The sequence below is a fragment of the Sinohyriopsis cumingii genome, chromosome 15, assembly GCF_028554795.1.
Source record: "Sinohyriopsis cumingii isolate HCF-2022 chromosome 15, ASM2855479v2, whole genome shotgun sequence".
NCBI classification, from domain to species: domain Eukaryota; kingdom Metazoa; phylum Mollusca; class Bivalvia; order Unionida; family Unionidae; genus Sinohyriopsis; species Sinohyriopsis cumingii.
In genome coordinates, this window is record NC_142975.1 from 108,577,508 (window position 1) to 108,605,186 (window position 27,679).

Below are 27,679 nucleotides of genomic sequence, written 5' to 3' on the forward strand. Positions count from 1 at the left end.
TGGCTGGTTATTAAGTGTTCTGATTTACCTTGACTAATACACTCCTCCTCTATTTTGAATTTCTCAAATGTCACCATCTACTTTTTTTTTAAAATTCAGTTGTTGTTGTTGTTGTTCTAGCACAAGATAGGCTATACATGGCGGACAGTATAACTGGTGGAGGAAGAACCCATGAAAACCCAGGGAAGAACCACCGACCCATGAGAAGCCACTGAGCCTTGGACTCGAACCCACGCAGACAAAGGTGAGATGGCAGTGATCGGGAACAGTGAACGCTTTAGACCACTTGGGACCCCCTAAAAATTCAGTACACTTTTAAAAACCCAGTCACTGATAAAATGTTGGTCCATGAAAATGTCACTAATCTCCACTGGTGGCAACACTTTAAGAAATAAATAACAATGAAATAAGTTTCGTAATGTAAAATTTCACTTGAAGCTGAATTTTAATTTAATTTAAATATTTTAATTTACTTTCAGCGCAATAGATAGAAAAATTTCAATCTACTGTCACTGGTATTCAAAAATGAACAATGTCAATCTACTGTCAGTGGTACTCAAACATGAAAAATTTCAATATACTGTCCCTGGTATTCAAAAATGAAAAATTTCATTCTACTGTCAATGGTATTCAATAATGAACAATTTCAATATACTGTTAATGGTATTCAAACATGAAAAATTTCAATACACTTTTCAATGGTATTCAAACATGAAAAATTTCAATATACTGTCCCTGGTATTCAAACATGAACAATTTCATTCTACTGTCACTGGTATTCAAACATGAACAATTTCAATATACTGTCACTGTTATTCAAACATGAACAATTTTAATCTACTGCCACTGGTATTTAAACATGAAAAATTTACATCTACTGTCACTGGTATTCAAAAATGAAAAATTTCATTCTACTGTCACTGTTATTCGAACATGAAAAATTTAATTCTACTGTCACTGGTATTCAAACATGAAAAATTTCATTCTACTGTCAGTGGTATTCAAACATGAAAAATTTCATTCTACTGTCAATGGTATTCGAACATGAAAATTTCATTCTACTGTCAGTGGTATTCAAACATGAAAAATTTCATTCTACTGTCACAACTATGACTGCAGGCATTTCTATGAGAACTATTTTGATGTGTGGATATATCTGTTGCATTGTTATATTCAACTAAAAGCAGACTTACCTTGTAATATCATGTCAATTATGTCTTTGGTATCAAATCAAATAAAGGAAATGGAATATATAAAAAACGTTAAAAGGCAAACAAATCCTACCTGCATAAGAGCTAGTGGTCGTGTGTCAGGTCAATTCATTTCAACTGACCACTCAAACACTGATATAAATATTATAGTGTATGTAACAATTAAACTACCATAAATTATCTTAGTCTTTCAAAAATGTGTTCACAGTCAGGAAGGCACCCAAATGAAAGGAGTCAAAGGTGAATTCAAAGCTCTGTGTGACAGATATGGTTTATTATGGAGAAATGAGTTCCAACGTTTGTACTGAACTTAAAATTCCTGAATTAGCGCTCAAAGATTTGCTCAACAATGAGTAGAAGTTTCACTATCTACTGGCAATTAAGTCATGACATTAATATTTCACTAATAAAACAATTTAAAGAAAAACAGTTTCAACATTGATAATTTTTTGATGAAACAAATGCCTCTGCTTTTTTTAACAAATGGAATCTGGTTTTGCTCTGCAAAAAGCAGTGACAAAATACATCAAATTTTGCAGGTACAGAGAAAGGCACACATGTATGGGATGTGTTGACACCTTACGTTTCTTACAATCTTTCAGATATTGGTTATCTTGAAAATAAAAGTAATATATACAGAAAAGCAAACAATTTCAATAGAAAAAGCAGTTTGCTGACATTATTCCCATCAAAATCATAAAATTATTATTCAGCCAATAAACAGTACCACTACCCCACCTGACCTACCTTTCAGGGTCTTCTCCAACTGTCTAGCCAGGATGGCACAGTTGAAAGATATTGGAAAGATAGGTATGCTCACTAAAAAGAATGGCATATAATGGCCATAGTGTAAAAGCTGTACATGGAATTGAGGTAGTGGCATGTCTGGCTATACTGTGTAAAAGCTGTACATGGAACTGAGGTGGCAGCATGTATGGCTATACTGTGAATTTGCATTAAGTCAAGGCTGTATGGTGAGAAGATGCCATAGTCAAGTTTTGACAGCAAACAAACAACAGACCAGGAACTGAGTTAGTTACACATCATCAACCCAGATCTATATAATATACACACAGTGGCAAGTCAGGACCACACAGAGAAACAATAAAACAATACTGAATAAGGACTGAACTGGACAAAAATGGCAAGTCAGGAACACAGAGTTTAAAGTGGCAATTCAAAAGACATGAAAGAACAAGCAAGTCTGAGTCAATTTAAGCTAAATGACATTGGAAGTCAGGAATGTAAAGCGGAAAGACAGAAGCAAGTCACAGTCATACATCCAGCTGAAAAGACACTAGCAATTTAAATCAAGGCCCTACAGTAAAAAGACAGAGGGAGATTAGGGATCTACAGTGAAATGGCAGAGGCAAGTCACTGCCCCACAGTGAAATGACAGTGACAAGTCAGGAAAAAGTAGTCAAAAGACAATGGCATTCAGTGACATATAGTGAAAAGATCGACACTGTACATTTTAAGTCAGGAATAAGTAGTCAAAAGACACAGCAGTCAGTGACACGCAATGAAAAGGCTGTACATAGGAATTCAGCACTAGTCAGTGACATACAATGAAAAGACTGTACACAGGAATTCAGCCCTAGTCAGTGACATGCAATGAAAAGACTGTACATAGGAATTCAGCCCTAGTCCGTGACATGCAATGAAAAGACTGTACATAGGAATTCAGCACTAGTCAGTGACATGCAATGAAAAGACTACATATGAATTCAGCACTAGTCAGTGACATGCAATGAAAAGACTGTACATAGGAATTCAGCACTAGTCAGTGACATACACTGAAAAGACTGTACATAGGAATTCAGCACTAGTCAGTGACATGCAATGAAAAGACTGTACATAGGAATTCAGCATTAGTCAGTGACATACATTGAAAAGACTGTAAAAACAGGGGAATTCAGCACTAGTCAGTGACATGCATTGAAAATACTGCATACATTGGAATTCAGCACTAGTCAGTGAAAAGACTGCGTACATGGGAATTCAGCACTAGTTAGTGACATACAGTGAAAAGACTGTACATGGCAAGTCAGCATTATACATTATCTTAACTGATTGGCTGCTTTAATTCCTTTCAAACTTGAATCACTCACTTAATTGACTGCCAATCACATTCTACATGTATTGAACACCAAGCTGCATGTTGTATCTGTTTAGCCAATGCATAACTATCAAAGACATTACCATAAGTGGCCTGGTTTAGAAGCATCTATCTCATTCAAGTACACTAACCTCAAAGATGTTCTTTCTGCCAAATTAAATAATGAGTGTCAAAGCCTAAAGATCATAAACCATTCTTTTACATGCAAATCCAATACAACTACATTTCATAATGGCCATTTGAAGGATTTACACTACTACTAGTGCAATCATGCTGAGTGATGAAATGCTATGTTCCCAGCTCGAAAACCAGAAATGTTACAAAGAAGAACCAATAACTAACCTTGTTTTCCAGACTAGCAATTTTATTTCAGCCGATTAAATTTACAAAACCAATGTTTTGTAGTATCTATATTATTATATGTAAATTGTAAGCAACAATACATGCACTGGCGGAACTTTTCCTATAACAAAGGCAAATCATCCACCCTACCCTTTTTCCTTTTTTAAATCTTTTAAGATGTAGTCATACTGCTCTTGCAAGTCTAATACAGTTTTGGAGTAAATACTTAAGGTAAATTGTCAATTTTTAATGCTCTCTCTCTTGCAAATCTGATTCGTGTAACAAAATGTTGAGACTACGTTGTTTTTATAAGTGCTTTCAGTACACAAAGGAATGCCATTAGGTTGACTCTTTCTATTTTTGGCTTAGCACTGTTAGAAGTAACTGCTAAATACAAGCTGAAATTACTAGCCTACTTTACTGTATATATCAAAGTGTAGATGTATATGAAAAACTGACAGTGGAAAACTTGCAGAAAATGTCAATTATCACTCTATTCTTATTGCACTTGTGGATACAACCCTACATTTTTAAAATATATTATTCATACATTTGTATTGATTTCAGTTATGTCAGCAGACTATATATAGCAGACTTTCTCATGTCCCCAGACTCAACACTGTTGTATTGTTAACCCAGTTGAAACAAGGCTTTCCACTTAAAGTTGGACGGTGAATTGCCGAAGTAGGCGGAGGGTTTTGGGGGACCTCCCCCAATGGGGATAGAGTTATTCTGTTAAACGTAGTTGGGTCTAAAGTAAAAGTAGCCAGGTAAATCAACTGACTCCAGGTTAATAAGGAAAGCCCTGTTTAAATACCTACCCAACTATCCTGGCATGTTATTATGTAATGATTTTGTGTGCAAAGTAATAAGTAAACTACACACAATGTAATTTCTAAACTTCCCATTTTTAATCTTATTTCTTTATTAAAATATACACATCAGTCCACAATGTCAGCTTTGATTTACATTCTTTCACTTATGAATTCTACTTGTTTGTTGACAATTTGTTGACAATTTGAGATAAAAAAAAAAGATCTCAACTATCACTACAAAATTATAAATATCATTATAACAGCTGAACATCTGATAAAAGCCCCTATTGGCCCTAAAAATGCCCACCTACCAATAAGAAATTTCTGGCTGAAACACAGGTTATAAACATAAAATATCCAAAGAAATTTTGATCTACAGTACATGAAAGTAACATAGACATATGCCAACATTATCTCCATTGTGTATGTTGCAAATGCAAATAAATTAACTTCACATTGGTAACTCTCACAGACATACATATTATCTATAGAGCATCCCATAATTAAGGAGAATGGCAATCAACTGGGATATCTTTAAATACTTTTTGTTTGACATATGCAGATGATTAAACATGCATTATTCTTAAATATATTGCAGTTGTCAGCTAATACATTGTGTGCTTCTAAGAATTACAACTTACCCCAACATTTAATTCCCCTGCCAACCCAACTTCCCACCTTACTTTTTAAATAAAGTAAATATATTGCTTCACCTTGAGCATTAAGCCAGAGGATATCTTCCACCTAACACTGCCAATCTCCCACCTAACACTGCCAATCTCCCACCTAACACTGCCAGCGTTGATCTAACTTGACAAAATTCCCACATCTTCATCAATAAAAGGTGAACAATGCAGAACATGTCTTCATGACAGCAAAACCCAGATAATCACTGCCTGAAATTTGTATTTATCATGTATGGGAGTTTAACACATATGGGAGTTTACCAATTCAGGCATACTGAAAATTTTCATTTGCCTACACCCCTCTAACTTGTATATTATACTTGAGTGGATCATTAACAGTGACAATATATCATTTTCTTTATTCCCTCTTAAAAGCAAATAATTTCATAACAGTCTTGTATAGAAATAGTAACCTTTGCTTGCAGTATCCCACAACATTTCCAGGGGGTGCTTCTACCCTGAGCAGAAAACCACAACATGCATCGGCACACCAGCAGCAGCCTGCACAGCACTTGAACTCACGAGTCAATGTCATTACCTCCTGTAATGTGTAGGTTGAGATTAAATTATGAGTGTTTTGCACACACAAAAAGTTTCTCACCTGCATCTGTGTAATTACATATCCCCCTTCCCCAATCTAACTTGCCAAAACTTCAATACAAAACTTTAAGATTGATGGAAACAACAGTTGTTACTGCTGAAAGTAGAAAAGTGATACCAGTGTCTCGCCTTACTTAAACAGATTAGATAAATTAAAGCATTCTGTGGAACAAAATGTCTTCCTGTGAAATATGGCATCATACTTTGAGAATCTAATTGTTGTTCACTCGTGCTAACTTTAATTTGTGGATTTCAATTTATTTAGCATAAATATTTAACAAGTATATATATTTATAAACATAACTTTACATTACTTGCAATTAACTCCTACTTTCAGTAACAAATTAGCTACATTAAATGCCAAAACAAACTTTATATTGCTCAGGTAATTCCTGCTTTCAATGACAAGGCAAGTACATCCACTGCCATAGCTAACTTGAAATGTCTGGTACCAAATTCTTGCTTTCAGTGGCAAGGTACATATTACTGGTCAACAAAATGCAAACTAGGCAATTAAACAGGTCCACAATTCCATTTACAGATGCTTGATCTTTCCCCAGTACAAATCATTGGGGGACCCATACCATTTTTGAGGGACAAAGAAGAACAATAATTAATCTACAATGCACTAACAGTACTAAAAAATGAGATAATCTTATTTGCTTCAACAGTCTGCCACCTTAATTTTGTGGTCTGCACTCTATCAAATTTAATTTGGGCACTTACTGCAACAAAACTTTTTATTATGTGCTCAATTAACTCATGAAAACATTAACATCTCTGAATACCTCGTTAACTTGAAATGAACTGCACCATGGTAATTTTCCATCCAGATCTTGATCTCCTTTAACTTTCATATACATTCATTACCTACCAGTATTTATTATAATAAATACCCATGCTTTCTGAACAATTTTTTTTTCAAACCAAAAAATCCTTCATTAAATTACAAATTATGTGTTTACGTAAATTTTGTATATTTTACCATTATTGTCAATATATCTCAAATGTGTCGAAATGTAAAATTTTGAAAGCAAGGCAGTTTTTATCATCAAGGTAATGGGTTAGAGCAATCTGTCTGCCGAATTATGAAAAAAGTAGTTGTGTTATCACAGTATAAATGAACATCACATTTTGTGCCAGTGTAACAGGTATAGTTCAATATCTTCAATATTAACGTGAAGAAAAAAGTTCATGTTTAGGTAAATTAGATATGAGTTAAATCCCTTTTCATTATAGCCTGGGTCATTCCATATTTAAAACTAATGTCCGTAAATGGTGAAGTTTTAGCTAACGGGTCACAAAGAATAGCCATAAATGGCCTCCACTGAGTCTCTTTTTAACACAGGCCTCCACTGAGTCTCTTTTTAACACAGGCCTTTTCCATAAGCCAACTGTCTTTTGATCTTTGCAAGTTAAGCAACTCACATCTGGCATCCAGCTGATATTAGTTTTGAAGAGTTTCCAAGTCTAATTTATATAAGTTGGTTGAACAATGAGTCAGTCCTCTGTTTTATAATAATTTATAATTAAGCTATAGGTAATGAAATTGCTGTTCCGTCACTGTGTACAATTTAAAACAAAGGTCAGTGATTATCTTCAGTCAGTGATGATTTAATTCATTGAATATATTAAAGTAAGCAGGGTACAGCAATCTTCGGTAGAACATAAATTTGGGAGAAAATAACATATACACGTATTTTATAATTTTGTTGAATCATGCACGTAAAACAATTACAATAATCAAATAATAACGATAATCATAAGAATAGTGATAATGATATTCAGCTGATGGTATTTGTCCATAAATTTATTTTAAACACTGAACCTCTGTGTACAGGTCACTTGTGTACAAAGGCCAGATATGCCTTTTCCTATGGATGGTTGCAATTGACAGATTTAATCTGTATTTGTTTACTCCCACCCAATCATTGCTTTCAAAACCTGACAAACGATTATCCAATTCCCATTTATCCAAACAATTTTATATTTTCTGATGAAACTGATTAATACTGGTCTTGCAACACTCCAGTAGCCTAAGTAGTTGAAGTGCCTGCCTTGGATGCAGCAGGTTGTAACCCCAGCAGAGTTGTACCAAAGACTTAATGAAATGGTACAAGCAGCTGCATCACTTGGTCCTCAGCATTTAGAGTTAACTGTTACAACTGGTCAGCCTGGTGTCAGTATAATGTGACTGGGTGGGACATCGTGCTACATGTCTGTGGCATGATGCCCCAGTGCTAGATATCACTATAAACTGCCATCTGTTTGAAATATTGTAGAAATAAGACTAAACTTGTATAGCTAGGTTAGGACTCTAAAAAGCACACATGCACAATACTGGTCTAAAACTAAAGAGGTAGTCACAGTGACTTACTAGATCTAAAATTAATACAATGGACATTCAGAAAATACAATATACATTTCATATTCTTGATATTATTAAGGAAAGACAACTGAACATAACTGTGGCAGTAAATTTTACCCAGAATTTTCCTTAATATGCAACGAACCAGTCCCACCTTAACAACTGTTTGATATTTTAGCATCTTTTTTGTGGGGATCTGACAGAAACAATTTTTACTCCTTTGAAACATCACATTAAAAGAAGCCATAATGAAGTACTGTGAATTTATTTTATTTCAAGGTCATCAATTTTATAATGTGAAAAATTACCTTGTAGTTTGTTTTTCAATATATATTTATGGATGGAGACACTTTTATTTTTACTGAAGAATCAATTCATTTTTTCTTGAAATCTGTGGTCTCAAGCTATCATGAAATCTAAAAACTTTGCTACCCTATGAAAAAACTAAATTTAAAGTACATGTACATGCAAGTCGGAATAAAAACTTACATAGATTTCTCATTCTAAGACTCAAGTCTCAATCTGACACCAGAGTGATCAGTGATTGTTTCATGATTTGAACATAAAACAGCAACAATAAATCAATGCTAAACTACATTCAAAAGGTCACTGAAGCATAAAATACAAGTTAGAGAGCCCTATTTTTGCCAAAAGCATGTTGTCTTTATGAACATGCATCCCTTCATTAAGTTTTTTGATTCAATAAGGCATGCACAAAACCCCTGGGATCATGAGCTAAAAGCAAATACTTACCCAAGCCAGTAGAAGATAAAATACAGATCACGATGTGCTTAACCCAAGCCAGTAGAAGATAAAATACAGGTCACGATGTGCTTAACCCAAGCCAGTAGAAGATAAAATACAGGTCACAATGCGCTTAACCCAAGCCAGTAAAAGATTAAAGAAAGGTCATGATGTGCTTAACCCAAGCTAGTAGAAGATAAAATACAGGTCACGATGTGCTTAACCCAAGCCAGTAAAAGATTAAAGAAAGGTCATGATGTGCTTAACCCAAGCCAGTAAAAGATAAAATACAGGTCACGATGTGCTTAACCCAAGCCAGTAGAAGATAAAATACAAGTCACGATGTGCTTAACCCAAGCCAGTAAAAGATAAAATAAAGGTCACAATGCACTTAACCCAAGCCAGTAAAAGATACAATAAAGGTCACGATGTGCTTAACCCAAGCCAGTAAAAGATTAAAGAAAGGTCATGATGTGCTTAAACCAAGCCAGTAGAGGATAAAATACAGGTCACGATGTGCTTAACCCAAGCTAGTAGAAGATAAAATACAGGTCACGATGTGCTTAATCCAAGCCACTAAAAGATTAAAGAAAGGTCATGATGTGCTTAACCCAAGCCAGTAAAAGATAAAATACAGGTCACGATGTGCTTAACCCAAGCCAGTAGAAGATAAAATACAAGTCACGATGTGCTTAACCCAAGCCAGTAAAAGATAAAATAAAGGTCACAATGCACTTAACCCAAGCCAGTAAAAGATAAAATAAAGGTCACGATGTGCTTAACCCAAGCCAGTAAAAGATTAAAGAAAGGTCATGATGTGCTTAAACCAAGCCAGTAGAGGATAAAATACAGGTCACGATGTGCTTAACCCAAGCCAGTAAAAGATAAAATACAGATCACAATGTGCTTCTTTTGCCATAAGAGAGTTTTACAAATTAAAGTAAATATCAGCATCAATTTCATGATTATAATGACACCTGTCCAGTCTAATGATTCTTGTCGATTTTAATGATTCCTGCCAAGTCTAATGATTCCTGTCCAGACTAATGATTCCTGTCATTACTACTGATCTCTGCCCAATCTAATGATTACTGCTCAGTCTATAAATTATCAGCTTCCTTCATGACTGCCAGATAAAAATTATTTATGACTGCCAGAAAAAAATCATTTATGACTGCCAGATAAAAAGCATTCATGACTGCCAGATAAAAAGCATCATGTCAACAGCTATTAAAGTTATCAAAAGCAGCTGAAAAATTGAGAATCCTTAAACCCTTTATTTACAGTATTAATTTACAGTTACAAACATATTTGGAAAGACTGGGACTTAAACCCTTTATTTACAGTATTAATTTACAGTTACAAACATATTTGGAAAGACTGGGACTTAAACCCTTCATTTACAGTATTAATTTACAGTTACAAACATATTTGGAAAGACTGGGACTTAAACCCTTCATTTACAGTATTAATTTACAGTTACAAACATATTTGGAAAGACTGGGACTTAAACCTTTTATTTACAGTATTAATTTACAGTTACAAACATATTTGGAAAGACTGGGACTTGAACCCTTTGTTTACAGTACTCTTGTACAGCTATATATAAACGTGGAAGACTGGGAATCCTTGATACCTTTTTTATATTATTGTACAGCTATAAATAAAAGTGGAAAGACTGGAAGTTGAACATTTACAGTTTTGTATAGCTATAAATAATGCTACTCAATCATTAAATGGCATGTTACAAAATTTATCAAAACTGGCTATACCCAAGGATGGATGGAAACATTTACAATACTGCCCATCGTCATTATTTAGACATCTTTCTCCTTGTATCTGAAATCAAATCTTATTAAATTAGTCTCTGTCAATAAAACTCTTCATCTTATATTTTATCAAGTTTCATTAGAGTCCCAACCTGAGCAGTAGATAATACAATGTTATGGGATTTCTTTGCACTATCTATTTCCAAGACTCTTAAAATGCACTGCAATAATGTACAACTTGTATGGTAGGTTCTTGTTTTGATAAAAACTGACCATACCTGCCCATCATTGTCTGTTATGTGTATGATAAATCCTCTGTTTGGCCCACACCAATATCGCATGCAAAAAGACGACTCTGCAATTGTAGTTACAAGAGTTTTAATATCAGGGTAACTTGGAAATTTCTTGTAAACTAAGAGTTTGATATTCACTGAATTATAAACTTTCTTGAGCTTCTTTTCAAACTGCTGTATTTTATTATGATAGGTCTGGCTTCTCTGCAGCTAAGCAACCATACTGGACATCCATTTATTTAGAGCTGAGGCTTAAAATGTTGCACTTAGATGTGAACAGCTGGAGGAAGGTGTGTATGTTCTTGGAAGTTTTCACTGTCAAATTTTGAAGAAAGATGAATTCAATTCCATAACGATATTTTTAGGTTCATGCCCACAGAGTAATGAAGTTAATGCATTTAATAGACTGCAGTTGAGAGATTGTTTAGCGTATGGAAATAATTATAAACAACTGACAAAACGCAATAACTCTCCTATTAAGTATACAGTGAACAGAAAGATTTGTTTTGGCCATGTTAGGATTTTTTTTTTTTACATGCACTTCAACAGATGCTGAGAACCAGAAGGGAGTCTTTGCTTTTGCCCATGCATTTCTCTTCATGTTTGAAGAGTAAATCAAAGTTGTATGTTTATATATAAGGGTCTGTTACTGATTTATATGTCTATATATATTTTTCTTCCCTCTAATTTTACTAATTATCATTCATTGTGCAACATTTATTTTTGAGTATTCGTTGTTGATCATAATTTCTTATCTCTTCATGTATTAAGGTTAATCTCTATCAGATCGTACCAGTTATACTTAGATTTTTGGCAAGCCTATGGATTGGTTTACTGGGATGGTGGAACAAAACGGATTTGGATACTCAAACATTTAATAGTTTCAGCACATTTCAGCATTCAATTGTCTTTGTATGTCATTATTAAATAGATTCATGCATGTACAGAAAGATTTAGCTGTGTCATTTATTTGAGACTTCTCAATAGACTGGAATAAAACAAAGTGCTGAAATATGCTTCATGCAGATTTTGAAAGTTCAAATTACATCTCATCTACCATACTGCAATTTTCTAAGTTCCAAACTATGCCTTAACTGTGTTACAGTTTGCTAAGTTTCAAAATACGCCTTTTCTTGCCAGTACGCCAGCCTTGTTTTTGGAATACACCTGTAATTTTGAAAACTCTTAGACAAAGGATGCCTGTATTTCATATTAGTATTATGCTTCTGGGTCTTGTACGCCTGTAAAAGTTGCTTTACACCTTTAAATTGAGCGTGTTATGCCTCTTACACTGCTCCTGTACAGGTGCAATACGCCCATACTTTTCGTACAGTACAATAGGTTATGGGGTGGGAAATGTAATATTTTTCAAACTAAAACCACGGAGCCAATCCCAAGGGGTTAAGGAGAAACCTAGAGGCAAATGCCATCTATATATATCTATATAACTTGGCATTTTTATATCATGCAAGTGTACAAGGTTATATGGTGGGGTCTCAGTCATTCCCAAGTGATGACCAAGGGACTTTGCCCCATAGGCAAAGACACACCCAGTAACCAAAGTTAACTGCATAATTATATATTATGTGACCCTGCTATAGCATGCTCCGTTATAACATGAATTTGGATATAACACAATTGTGGTATGGCTCTAGAAATTTCATATACATATATTTTTCTCAAACATGAAAAAATATACTTTTCTTCTTAAAAGTACAAAAACTAAATTTTAAAAGTTTGTTATTATTTTAGGGAAGAGGTCACATATGAATTCTAATATCAAACAATCAGAAAATATTGTGCCAAAAATTTATCCAAGGATTGTGCAAGGCTTTGCCAATGTCACAAACTGCACTTTTTTTAATTGGCAACAAAATAAATCATCTGTCGATTTTTTGAGGGGAACAACACTGTTGGCTGATTAAACCTGTACATTTTGGGTTTGGAGTGGAGAAATTCAAAGCCATAATGAAAGAAAGCCACAAACTTGGACATAAAATGCACTGGAATCTATCTATTATTACATAAACAGATCCTTTGTTCATATTGACAAACCATCTTAACAGTGCATTGTATCATAATCTGCTTATGCTGACATCTGGCCTGAGTACCGGTATGCTGTGATACACTCAAATAATTATGCTACTGGACCAGCTACAATAAACCAATCTTTGAAGGCAGGAAAAGGAATGGCAACAATCAACCAAATGATACTCAACGTTTTTAAAATGTACCCAGAAAAATAGTTTTAGTGAAACTTCACAGAAAACTGATTACCTCTGAAGCACCAATCATTCTGTATAAATACTAAGCAAATGAAAAATTTTCAGTCTCAATGTTCTTCGATTATTTGATGTTGCTGTTACAAATTAAATTTCCAAACTTTTGAAACTGTTGATATCCAGCCGTCAAGTTAATTAAAGATAGGGCATCTTATAAAGATGTTCCTTAAACTATTTAATTTGTTCACATTTACACTGCCCTATGAATAGCCTCATCCCCAGTAGCATCGGCAAGATGATAGCTTTCTCCAGCTGACCAAAAATCTAGGCCAATTTGAGTACATGTACATGTAGCATGTAAACAACTATAACCATGTGCTACTGGCAACAATGAATATCATAGTGAATTGTTTAGTGACACATATTTATTGACAATCGATTATAGATCAAAAGAGGACAACCATTTTTTATATACTTGTTATTTGTGGTTTCAAATGGACTGTGATATTAAATTTTATAAAATGTGATCTATATTCGAATTCATGGATTTTTTCATATAAATGTACAGTACTTAATGGATTGTACTACAAAAATGAATGTTATCAATATATAAGTGCATTTCAGACTAGTTTTGTCTTTAATTAGCCAAAAGCATACATTTTGTGCCCACTTTTATCCCCCACCCCCCATGCCACTTTTTGGGTACTTCAGTTTACTCTTACTCATAACACAGTCTGGTACATAACACGGTCACAGAGAGAGAGAGAGAACGAGAGAGAATGAGAGAGAGAGAGAGAGAACGAGAGAGAGAGAGCTCTAGAGTGGAGCTTACTACCATGAAAATGTTTTGCATGTTTCTCTAAAAGAAAAAGGCAAGACATTCATGTACAATAAAACATTAAAAATCCATAGGATCAGCTGAACTTTATTTTTAATTAGGGGACTGACTATTTAATCTTCTTAAATTTGGGAGGAGGAACGAGAATGACAATATTTTTTTCTTTTACCTCAAAATAATTTGTTTACAACTAATATAATGGATAACGGATGATTTGTTTTGCGAGTTCTTTGCAGGGCCAAAATTTCTTTTCCAAAAAATCCCAAGGAAAAAAAATGAAACAAGATTGCTTAACAATTGTAAACAGCATTTCAGTGAAAAAGCACTGATGGTACAAATAAATCAGAATCCTCTTCTTCAAAATCACAAGTCATAAATTGATTAATACCATAAATAATTCATAAATGTAATACCTCCTTCATCATAAAGGAGAGTCCCTATTCCTAAATCTGGCTTTAGAAAACTGAAGAAAAACTAAAAATACCCTTGACACCAATGAAGAATTTCCTAGCTGTAAATTGTGTGTGTGTGATTTAGATTTTTAAAGTAGCTTTTAAAATGTTTAGTCAAATAATTGGTTTCGAAAAATCTCCCAAAAGTATGTTATTCAGAAGTACATGTAACACATATAATATGATGAAATCAACTAATGACACTGTGGATTAGTATTATCTTGGATATATGTAATGACTGACTGGAGCAAGTTAGGAAATTGAGACATAGAGAACAAAGACACAGATGGTATTACCTTCCTTAGCATAGTAGATCTGCTGATTAAGGCTGTTGAAGATCTCATACTTGTTCTTGGTTTCACAGCCCGTTAACACTGGAGAGAGAACAAATAGAAATCTAGTTAACAAGTCACAGTGTCAATCAACCTTATTTAAAATACTTTTATCTCATGGTTGCTTTATAAGAATGACATGTCTGTTCATCTTAGAATAAGGTTTAGTGTATTGGCGAAAATGGTAGTTGAGTAGTATGCATACATTATGCATACTGGATGTGCATGAGAAACTAAAGGCCTGGATCAAGTTTAATTGAAGAAATGGTACAATGGTAGGCTTACTGGATGTGCATGAGAAACTAAAGGCCTGGATCAAGTGTAATTGAAGAAATGGTACAATGGTATGCTTACTGGATGTGCATGAGAAACTAAAGGCCTGGATCAAGTGTAATTGAAGAAATGGTACAATGGTATGCATGCTGGATGTGCATGAGATCTCTAAGGTTTATGTGTACTGGAAAAAATGACACATTGCCAAAGTGTACTGGAAAAAATGGCACATTGGTTTGTATACATTATGCAGACCTGATGTGAATGAGACACCTTAATTATGCAGACCTGATGTGTATGAGACACCTTAATTATGCAGACCTGATGTGTACGAGACACACAATAAAGTATCATTATGATGGACTGCCACACAATACAGTATAATTATGATGGATATCAACAAAACAGTGTCATTATGATGGATTACCACACAATACAGTGTCATTATGATGGATAGCCACACAATACAGTATCATTATGATGGATAGCCACACAATACAGTGTCATTATGATGGATATCCACCCAATACAGTGTCATTATGATGGATAACCACACAATACAGTGTCATTATGATGGATAACCACACAATACAGTGTCATTATGATGGATAACCACACAATACAGTATCATTATGATGTACTGCCACACAATACAGTATCATTATGATGGATAACCACACAATACAGTATCATTATGATGGATATCCGCACAATACAGTATCATTATGATGGATATCCACACAATACAGTATCATTATGATGGATATCCACAGTCAATACAGTGTCATTATGATGGATATCCACACAATACAGTATCATTATGATGGATATCCACATACAGTGTCACTATGATGGATATCCACACAATACAGTGTCATTATGATGGATAGCCACACAAGTGTCATTATGATGGATAACCACACAATACAGTGTCATTATGATGGATAAACACCCAATACAGTGTCATTATGATGGATAACCACACAATACAGTATCATTATGATGTACTGCCACACAATACAGTATCATTATGATGGATATCCACACAATACAGTGTCATTATGATGGATAGCCACACAATACTGTCATTATGATGGATATCCACACAATACAGTATCATTATGATGGACATCCACACAATACAGTGTCATTATGATGGATAGCCACACAATACAGTGTCATTATGATGGATATCCATACAATAGTGTCATTATGATGGATATACACACAATACAGTGTCATTAGGATGCATATCCACACAATACAGTGTCATTATGATGGATATCCACACAATACAGTGTCAGTCATTATGATGGATATCCACACAATACAGTGTCATTATGATGGATAGCCACACAATAGTGTCATTATGATGAATATTCACACAATACAGTATCATTATGATGGATATCCACATACAGTGTCACTATGATGGTTATCCACACAATACAGTGTCATTATGATGGATAACCACACAATACAGTGTCATTATGATGGATAAACACACAATACAGTGTCATTATGATGGATATCCACACAATACAGTATCATTATGATGGATATCCACACAAAACAGTGTCATTATGATGGATTACCACACAATACAGTGTCATTATGATGGATAGCCACACAATAGTGTCATTATGATGGATATCCACAGTCAATACAGTGTCATTATGATGGATAGCCACACAATACAGTGTCATTATGATGGATAACCACACAATACAGTATCATTATGATGGATATCCACAGTCAATACAGTGTCATTATGATGGATATCCACACAATACAGTGTCATTATGATGGATAACCACACAATACAGTGTCATTATGATGGATATCCACACAATATAGAGTCATTATGATGGATATCCACACAATACAGTATCATTATGATGGATATCCACACAAAACAGTATCATATGGACAACGTTCTTTCGCATACCAGGGCCCAGCAACATGGAATGAATTGCCCACTGAACTTAGACACAAAGACAGTGATCCCATTCAAGAGTGCTCTTAAAACTCATTTTTATTTCGACTGCAAGAACAAACTTATAGACCTAATAATGTTCCCTACCTTCAATATTTACAGCATGTTTTTATGTTTTCTAATTTCATGGTGTTTATTTTCTGTAATACTATCATTATATTTGGGTTTTTTACATAATAGGTGTTGTCTAATGTTGAAAAGCGCTTAGAGTTTCTAAAGATTAGGCGCTATACAAGGTCCTCATTATTATTATTATTATGATAGACAGCCACATAATACAGTGTCATTATAATGGATAGCCACACAATACAGTGCCACTGTTATGGATAACCACACAACAAAGTGTCACTATGATCAATAACCACACAACACAATGATACTATTATGAATAACCACACAATCCAGTGCCACTGTGATGGATCAGCATACAAAACAGTGCCACTGTGATGGATAACCACACAAGACACTGCCACTATGATGGACAACCACACAATACACTGCCACTATGATGGACAGCCACACTATACACTGCCACTATGATGGATAACCACACAATACACTGCTACTATGATGGACAACCACACAATACACTGCCACTATGATGGACAACCACACAATACTGTGTCATTATAATGGATAACCACACAATACACTGCCACTATGATGGATAACCACACAATACACTGCCACAATGATGGACAGCCACACTATACACTGCCACTATGATGGATAACCACACAATACACTGCTACTATGATGGACAACCACACAATACACTGCCACTATGATGGACAACCACACAATACACTGCCACTATGATGGACAACCACACAATACTGTGCAATTGGGGAAAGCTTAGATATGTGTCATTATGATGGATAACCACGCAGTACAGTGTCATTATAATGGATAACTGCAAAATACAGTGCCATTATGATGAATAACCACACAATACTGTGTCATTATTATGGATATCCACACAATACAGTGTTATTATGATGGATATCCACACAATACAGTGTCATTATAATAGTTAATCAAAGAATACAGTCATTATATTAGTTAGTCACAGAATAGTCATTAAAATGGTTAATCGTAGAATACAGTGTCATTATAATGGTTAATCACATAATACATATCATTATAATGGTTAATCACAGAATACAGTGTCATAATAATGGTTATTATATGCTCAGTTTTGTCTCCGTTAACTTTACATTGTCCAAATCATCAATATTTTATGCTATTGCACACCTTCATGATGCACACACGTGCATGACACATGCCCAATAGTGTGTTAGGAAGGGTCCTACTAAATACTGCTAAGCCCGACAAAGCTCCAAAAAGCCATGCAAAGTCAAATTTAAGAAGTGTATTTATATTGTTGATTATATTGATGAATAAATTAACCAAGCCGAAAGACTAGTTGTCAACATATTTATGCAGAATTAAATAACCCAAAATTAGGCAACAAAGTTCAAAATCAAACAATGACAAAGTAATAATAAAGTCTGACAAAATCATACGTAAAGTGTTAATTACTTTATAAACTGTTCATTTAACTTACTATTGAAGAAAATCCAATTTTTCAATATATCCTAATCACACAAAGCCAGACGAAGTCATACAAAGCCTGACAAATCCTCACAATGCACCACAAAGCCTGACAGAGTCATACAAGTCATTAGACAAGTGTATTTATATTGTAAATTATACTAACAAATAAATTAACCAAACTGAAGGTTTAGTTTTCAACATAATTATGCCAAATTAAATGACCAAATCAAATTTGGAGGCAAAATTCATATTCGAATAATGACAAAATCGTATGTAAAATGTTTGTTATTTGATACATTGTTCATTTGAATGATTATCGAAAGAAAATGCATTATTTCAATATGTCCTAATTAAACAAAGCCACATAAAGCCTGACAGAGTCGTGCAAAGTCATATTAGACAACTTATATTGTAAATTATATTGATGAATAAATGAACCAAATGAAGGACTAGTTTCAACATAGTTATAAATAATGATAAAGTACTGATAAAGTCTGAGAGAAAAAAAATCATATTCTAATGTTTGTTATTTTATAAACTGTTCATCTGACTGATTAGCAAAACATAGGTTGACAAACTCAACAAACCTGTTTATATTTCAGAAAGGCATACAAAGTCTGACAAAGTCATAAAAATATATGCACTATTGTCATGTGGTGTTTTTGCAGCGTAAATTAAAAAAGAAAATATTTGGATTTACTATGCATACCATAATGTCTTAGAGACAAAACCTTTTGGGGGTGTTACTGCCCACAGTCAAATAAACGCAATAATAATTAGAGCTGGTAACCACGAAAACTTTTATAAAGGGTATACCAAAACACAATATTATACCCTTGCTATTATTTGGAAGATAAAAAAATTATCTTGAGAAAAAGAAAAGAAAATATTCAGCTAAAAATACGATCACGGTCCCAAGAGAGAAAAATAAATTGGGCTGGATAAAAAACATTTAAATTGAAATTGCACCAAGTAACCTACAACAAGTATATCGTTCATCATAACGGTATTTGTACACTTCCCCTGGGACCTATCAAAAGAGTTTATGTAATCAATGATACAAAGTTGCAATTACCGGTCAACACAGTAAGGTAAATGTATTCATTACGGGGCACACATATGTAAATGTATTTAAGGCTTTGTTGATGTTGTTGTTATATCTTACACCTATTACAAGGTTCTAAAAATCAATTATTTTTAATTAAATATGAAAATATCCAAAGGCCTCTCTCTCTCTGCTGACCATCATATCAAGATAAGGACAAAAATCCAAGAAAAGACAAGAATAGAGGATCTTCACTTGTGAAATACCACAATGTCTCAGAACCTATGAAAGATGATGGTAAATGTTAAGTCAAACCGACCAAAGCCAGAGAGAGAGAGAGAGAGAATTTTATGGCCAGTAATCATGTTAATTAAAGCAGAGTAATAACTTAGATCAACGTTAAATATATCAAATTATTTTAATTACCTATTGTTGGCTTGTCATTTTGCTTAGATTCTATTCCACGCTAATTTCCATGCATCTGCACGTCAATGCATTGATGAGCGTTCATTATTCAAGAATCTATGTGTTTGCAGTGCCCTACTTTCTTCATAAAAACCATCTTTTATGTATGAATCATAAGTGTGATTTATATTGATTTAATCAATGTGAATAAAAATAGAAACTCAAAAATGTAAACAAACAACTTATCAATATGCAATGGTGATTGTAAATAGGCACAAGAGGACATTACATTTTGTAGTAGGCACATTCGGCTGGGATGTGAACTAAAGCAGATGTTTTGTGGACTGCCACATACAAGCTGCTTTGCAACATTCTGCATTAATTTTCTGGATACACTGTTTTGGATTTAGGCTAGCGATAGATGCCAGACAGGTCCCTACAAATAACATGCAGGTAACAAGGCAAAAATGTGTCTTCTTTAGCTGGTAATAAGAATGGCAAAAAATAACTTACAGTTTTACATCCTGAATTTCCTCAAAATGTACTTTCTTAGCAAATCCAAATTACAAGAGCCATACCATGGGTTCTAAAGCTTGATTATATATTTTAAAATTGTACTGTAATTTCGACCACATTCCAAATGCATGTACATCCTAAAAACTGCACTCAAAATGAAATGAACATTATATTCCATAGCATTTTTTTTGATAATTACAATTGAAAGACTTCATATTTTTCCCACATTATAATTCCAAACATTCAGTGACAGAACAGAAACACACTTGCAGATGTCAACACGCTGCTCCCTCGCTGCTGAAATCAGATGTACTTCATGTAGAATTGACACAGATAAGTCCAGTCAATAATCACGAAATTTAGTAGAATTGACGAAAATACCAAAATCTGTTCATTCCAGACCAAATGGAAAAGTTATTGCAATGTGCATTCTTTCATAATATGACTCTAAATTTTAGACCAAAAAACACCATTTTCCTTTGAAAGTGATGTCTAGCTCGCGACTAAGATCAAATTTATCTGGAGTTAGGTGTGCATTAATAATGTTGTTGTGTACTGATGAATCTGCACTTGTGTATTTTGTTTGGAATACAATATAAATTCAGTTGCTTTGTTTCTTGAAATGTATTTTTGATTATATAATTAAACCTTAGGTAGAATAAGAAAACAAGCATATAATAAAAAGGTTACTGCATTTGTATGGGAAAATATGAACTCGTTTTGTCGGATGGATATACTGCACTCCCAGGGTGGTGCAGTGTATCAATCTGAAAAACTCGTTCATATTTTCCCATACAAATGCAGTAACCTATAATTAATCACACAATACAGTGTTATTATGATGGATAACCACAAAATACAGTGTCATTATGATGGTAAATCACACAAAACAGTGCCATGATAATAGTTAATAACACAAAACAGTGCCATTATAATGGTTAATCACACAACACAGTGCCATTATGTTTGATAATCACACAATACAGTGCCAATGAGAAAAGCTTTGATAAATAAGCAAAGGCAAAGTGCAGAGTTAACCAGGGGAGATAACTAAGTCACTTTTTAAAATAATAAAACAGATGAAACGTTTTTCAATGCCACCAGCAATGAACTTTGCCTTTCCATATTAATACAGAGATCCTGGATATACTTTGGCACAAATGACATCTTTTGTCATGTAAGAATGATAATCAAGTTTGGCTATATTGTTTTATTAGTTTTTAAAAGCAGTGCTATCTCAACTGAGTCTGTCATCACTGCAAATGGTGAAAATCTTTATTTCAGTATTCAACAGTCATGTCTCTGCTACAATATGTTGTTCTAAGTCATATGACAAACTGTCATTGTCACGGTTGTAACGTAGTCGAGCTGACCTTTTGAGACCGGGCAGGGTTTTAAAGAAACAATAAACACGTTCGTGGATGACAAATGACAATATATTAAACACTGGTACTAATGATATGAAAATAACACAGAAAATCATATAAAATGAATATAAAAACACATATGAAATATACTTTGACTACTATGTCACATTCATGTAGTCGAAAAGTTCTAGCAACTCCATATAAACTTCATGTATACAAATATCTCTAGCAAACTTTCATATAAACAAATGCTTGTTGCAAACTTATATAATCAACTACTGGTTGCAAACATTTATGTAGTCAGACACTACTGTCACAATTCACATGTAGTCAAACCACTACTTGTTATTATGCTTTACTTGTAGTCAATACACTACTTGTTATTGTGCTTTACTTGTAGTCAATACACTACTTGTTATTGTGCTTTACTTGTAGTCAATACACTACTTGTTATTGTGCTTCACTTGTAGTCAATACACTACTTGATTGGAAAATACAGGTTGACACGGCCTTCTCTCTGGCACGGTCACTTTCCCCTCCGCACTTGTACCCGTACGTTGCTCATAACCGGTGAGCTGAATATGGAAAATAAACACACCTTTCCAATAGTCTAATTTAATTGGAATGTGTCTTGTTGCAACTACTTTAAGAATATACGATAGGTACGAAGTATGACATAGGAATGCTATGCAATAAAAATAAATATACGTAATGCTATGACATTAATACATACATAATATGTTTTCGAAATTAGTCGTGATAGCGACTAGATGAAATTAACTCGCTACCACATTGCCTAGGTTATATCTTAATAAACTGAATTGCAAATACGATAAACGATGTGACCACATAATACAACAATGAACGTGCTTTTACAAAACTGAATAATTATTGTAAATAATAAAAAGAGTTGACTTAAACATTCGACTCACCCAACTGTTTGGCTCTAACTAAATTACAATGGCACCTGCCCGACAGCTGAATATGTTTAGAGCTTCCCTCTATATTGGCTGTGCCCTTCAATATCTCTACCTGTTATATATAGTAGTGCGCAATAATATATTATTTCGCACGTGCTGCGCGAGCAATAAAAGCGTCACGCGATACAATGAAAAATTACATTTACAGAAATATTACGGCGCGTGAAACAAGACAACCTGATTATATGAAAAGTATGGAAGACTAAATGAGCCATATCAGGCATTTCGTAACACACCTCCCCCCTTCAGAAAAGTATACCTACTTTCTAAGACGACGAAATCACACGATTTGGTGAACAGAATGGTTCAATTTCTACTGAGATAATCTGCACCTACATTTTCCGTGCCTTTGGTGGCTTCAATCCGGAACCTGTAAGGTTGTAAAGACAAGGCCTATCGCATCAACTGTGAATTATTAATTTTGGCCTTATTGAGGTAAAGTAGAGGCTGATGGTCGGTTTCCAAAATGAATTCTCGGCCATGGAGGTAGGTTTGGAATTTATCTATTCCCCAGACTACTGCTAAGCACTCTTTCTATTACCGAGAAATTCCTTTCTCTCGGAAGCAATTTCCTGCTGCCGTAGGTGACTGGGAGTTTGATTCCATCCTGTTCCTGTAATAATACCGCCCCTAGTCCTAACTCTGAAGCATCGATTCTCAGAATGAACACTTTGTTCAGTTCTGGCAACTTTAGTATGGGGGCTTCTGTAAGCAGCTTCTTTAAAGTATTAAAAGCTTTGTCCTGATTCTCCCCCCACTGAACTTTATTTGGCTGTCCCTTTTTGGTCAGGTCTGTTAAAGGACTGGCAATGGCCGCGAAATTAGGGATGAATTTGCAATAATATCCTGCCAGGCCAATAAATGACCTAACTTTCTTCTTTGACACAGGTGGCACTGAATCCCTGATTGCTGCAAGTTTCTTGGGGTCGGGTTTCAACTCGTTTACCCTCCCAACTACGTGTCCCAAACATTCTAAACTTCCATACCCCACGTTGCATTTGGTAGGTTTTACAGTTAACTTAGCTTTACGTAATCGATCTAGAACCCTGGCAACATCGCACAGATGCTCTTCCCATGTATCGCTGTATATAAAGATATCGTCAATATAGGTTTCCACATGCTTCAGCCCTTGCATCACTTTCCGCATTAGCCTTACACAGCTAGCCCCAGCGTTTACCAACCCAAATGGTAAAACTCGAAACTGGTATAATCCACTCTCGGTGGCGAACGCAGTCATTTCTTTCATTTCCACCGACAGCAGTATCTGCCAATATCCCATTGTCAGATCCAGCTTCGTAATATATTTGTGCCCTGCCATATGTACGAAGATGCTCTCTACGTCCGGTATGGGTTCAGCGTCAAATACTGTTCGCGTATTCAATTGGCGAAAATCAATGCAGAACCTGCTCGTGCCATCTTTCTTTTTAACTAGGATGACAGGCGACGTATATGGTGAGCCTGACTTCTCTATGACTCCTAACTTAAGCATTTCTTCAACTTCCTTTTCGATGATATCTCTGGATGCATGAGGCATAGGGTAACCCTTGACCCGAAATGGTTCATGTGACGTAAGTTTAACTCTATGCTCTAGAACATTTGTCTGACCGGGTTTGTCCGAAAATACGTCTGGGTATTTGTCAACAAGATCCTGAGCCTCCTTTCTTTGATATTCCGTCAGATCGGGACTCATATTGACTCCAGTCTTACCCATCTCGTAAATCAGTTTTCCATTCAAATTAAGTCCTGGAACGGACTCTTGTTCCTCATCATCCTCGATGATGGCTACACCGACTACGTTTAAAATTCCCCGTTCTGTATTTGCATTCGCTCGATCGTAATAGCGTTTTAATAAGTTAGCATGGAACATGCAGGACTTTCCACCTACATCAATAGTATAATCCATACCTCCCTTTTCATCTACGACAGTATATGGACCTTTCCACTGTAACATTAACTTGTTTCTATCAGTCGGAAGTAAAACCAAAACTGTCCCCATTTTTGAATTTTCTATCGCGCGCTTTTGAATTATAATAGTGAGCCGCTCGACTGCTAGCTTGCCTTAACGTTTCATGGGCTATTGCACAAGTTTCTCTCAGCTTGTCCTTCAAATCACACACATACTGGTATGTGGTTCGAATCTCGTCATCTGTCTCGTCATCCGACCATAACTGTCTTAGAATTTTCAACGGCCCTCGCACCGTTCTGCCATATAAGAGTTCAAAAGGCGAAAACCCTAGATTCTCTTGAGGAACCTCTCGGTATGCAAACCATACTGCATGGAGATATCTGTCCCAATCGTTCGGACGTTCTGCACACATCCGTCGCAACATTTGTTTGAGTGTTCCATTGAACTTCTCAACTAGCCCATTGCACATTGGGTGGTACAGAGTGGTCCATAATTGCTTGATCGATAGAAGTCTGCTAACTTCTGCCATGAGTTCTGATGTGAACTGTGACCCACAGTCTGTCAGAATTTCTTCCGGTATCCCCAGCCTACTAAACATTTCCACTAAGGCTTCGGCCACTCGTTCAGTTTCGATGGATGGTAGAGCGACGGCTTCCGGGTACCTGGCTGCATAATTGACCATGGTCAAGATGTACCTATTCTTATGATCTGTAAGAGGTGATAACGGACCAACAATATCTATCGCCACGCGCTTGAATGGAGTTTCAATCAAAGGCATTTTACCGATAGATATGCGCTTAACTCTCCCTTTATATTGCATTTTTTGACAAATGTTGCATGATCTGCAATACCTAGTTACATCACCATGAGCCCCTGGCCAGTAAAATTCCATAAATACTCGGTCTTTGGTTTTTGTAGACCCTAGATGACCCCCCATCGTCGACTCGTGTGCTAACTTCAACACATGCGGTCTATAGTTCTGTGGCACCACTACCTGTGTAAATCGTCTGCCTTCATGAGTAGTATGCTCCCTATGTAAAATATTGTTGTTATATTTAAATCTATGGCAACCGCCACCTTTACATTTTATGACTTCCCCTGACACGGCTTTATTTCTGATTACCGACAACGACTCGTCTCTAGTTTGCTCCTTAATTAATGCACCTTTATTTATCATTGGTATAGCATCAGGTACTTTTAGTTTTGGCAAAGGTTTCTTACTCTCAGCAGCTTGCGACCTAGTTTCAATAGCCATGGAAGTTGGAACATCGGCCATTGTTATCCCTGGTGCTATGGGATTCAATACCCCTTCTACGTTACCTAGAATTAAATCATACAACGGTCGCTTTACGCAACACAGTCACTGCGCCTGTCCAATAGGGTGTTTCTATATGGACGCATGCAGTCGGCAACTGTACTGCAGTATTATCCATCATTCTGACAGACACTGTTTTTCCAAGGTATTGATCTGGCCTTACCAGACTCTGTTTAACAACAACAGTATTACATCCAGTAGCTCTAAGTACTGAAGCCCTCACCCCATTCACTAACCCCTCGCTCTGTATTGCTATGTTTGACACATTTTGATTGGAGCTACTCCTATTGCTCTCTACATGAGCTGATGAACCTACCATATACGAGACCCCTACCGTTTTTGGTAAATCCCTCTTACGCTTCGGACACGCACTAGACATATGGCCCCATTCTCCACAACTAAAACATTGTTTTCTGTCTATCCTGACTTCTAGGTCCCATCTGATCTGACCTAACTAATTCCCCCTTTCCGTTTTGTGGAAAACTCTTCCCGAAACTACTCTTATCTGAATTCACCTGCTTACTTTCCTTAGGACCCCTCATGTCCCAGGCTACCACATTCAGAACCCCTCCATGTGCGTCAGTGAATATATCTGCTTGTTTAGCCATTTCACTAGACTTATTAATAGTTTTCTCTTTTAAGTATTGGAATAGTTCCTTACTACATACTGCTAGCAACTGATCTCTGATGAGAAAATCACATACTGCATCGCAAGTCTTTGCGACTCCTCCGCAAGCTAACCAACGGAATAGGTAATTAGATATCCTATATACAAACTGGTCAAAGCTTTCTCCCTTTTCTGGTTTACTAAATCGGAATTTTTCCCTAAAACCCTTTTCAGTAAGTTCAAACCTTTTTAGCAATGCATCCTTTAACAAATCGTAATTAGTTGCCTCTTCGCTCGGTATCCTAGAGTACACTTCTAAAGCCCTACCTTTCAGCAAAGTGCTAAGGTGTAATGCCCATTCTTCTTTTTTGAGTTTTTGCGCAGTAGCATATCTTTCGAATCTTCACAGGTAACTATCCAAGTCATCTTTATTTTCTTCGAATGCTGGAAGTTGTGGTTTTTTTAATTTACCCAGTTGCAATACCCTATCGTTCTCTAGTCGAGACCATTCTAATTCTAGCTTTTCCCTTTCAATACGCGTGCCCAGCTCTAATTTCTCATGCTCTGCTTCCTGTTCACATTGAAACCTTTCTTTTTCGGCCTCTCGTTCTTCCTGGATTCTTTCCTTTTCAATGCGCGCGCTTGGTTCTAACTTGTCGCGTTCTTCCTGGATTCTTTCCTTTTCAATGCGTGCACTTAGTTCTAGTTTCTTGCACTCTGCTTCCTTTTCCACCTGAATTCTCTCCTGTTCGCGTTGAAACCTTTCTTTTTCGGCCTCTCGTTCTTCGGCGCATCGCTCTCGTCCTCTATTTTGTTCATCCTTAATAAACTGTCGTAAGGTTTCCCCTTCATATCTCAATTGCTTACCAAGCTCTGCCAATTGGCTAGTGGACGACATGATTTTAAATACTAGTACGTTCT

At 35.5% G+C, this 27,679-nt stretch overlaps 1 protein-coding gene across 7 annotated transcripts in view; it reads right to left on the minus strand.

The window, feature by feature from the left end:
• The window catches only part of LOC149782448 (phospholipid scramblase 1-like), a 76,517-nt gene that overhangs the window by 14,660 nt on the left and 34,178 nt on the right, over window positions 1–27,679 (minus strand). For all 7 annotated transcript variants that reach the window (XM_089933864.1, XM_089933869.1, XM_089933868.1 and 4 more), the window contains exons 4-6: window positions 14,756–14,833; window positions 10,933–11,009; window positions 5,587–5,714 (exon numbers count right to left, since the gene is read on the minus strand). In XM_089933864.1, the coding sequence (XP_089789990.1) occupies window positions 5,587–5,714; window positions 10,933–11,009; window positions 14,756–14,833 (283 nt within the window). The remainder of the gene's footprint in view (window positions 1–5,586; window positions 5,715–10,932; window positions 11,010–14,755; window positions 14,834–27,679) is intronic.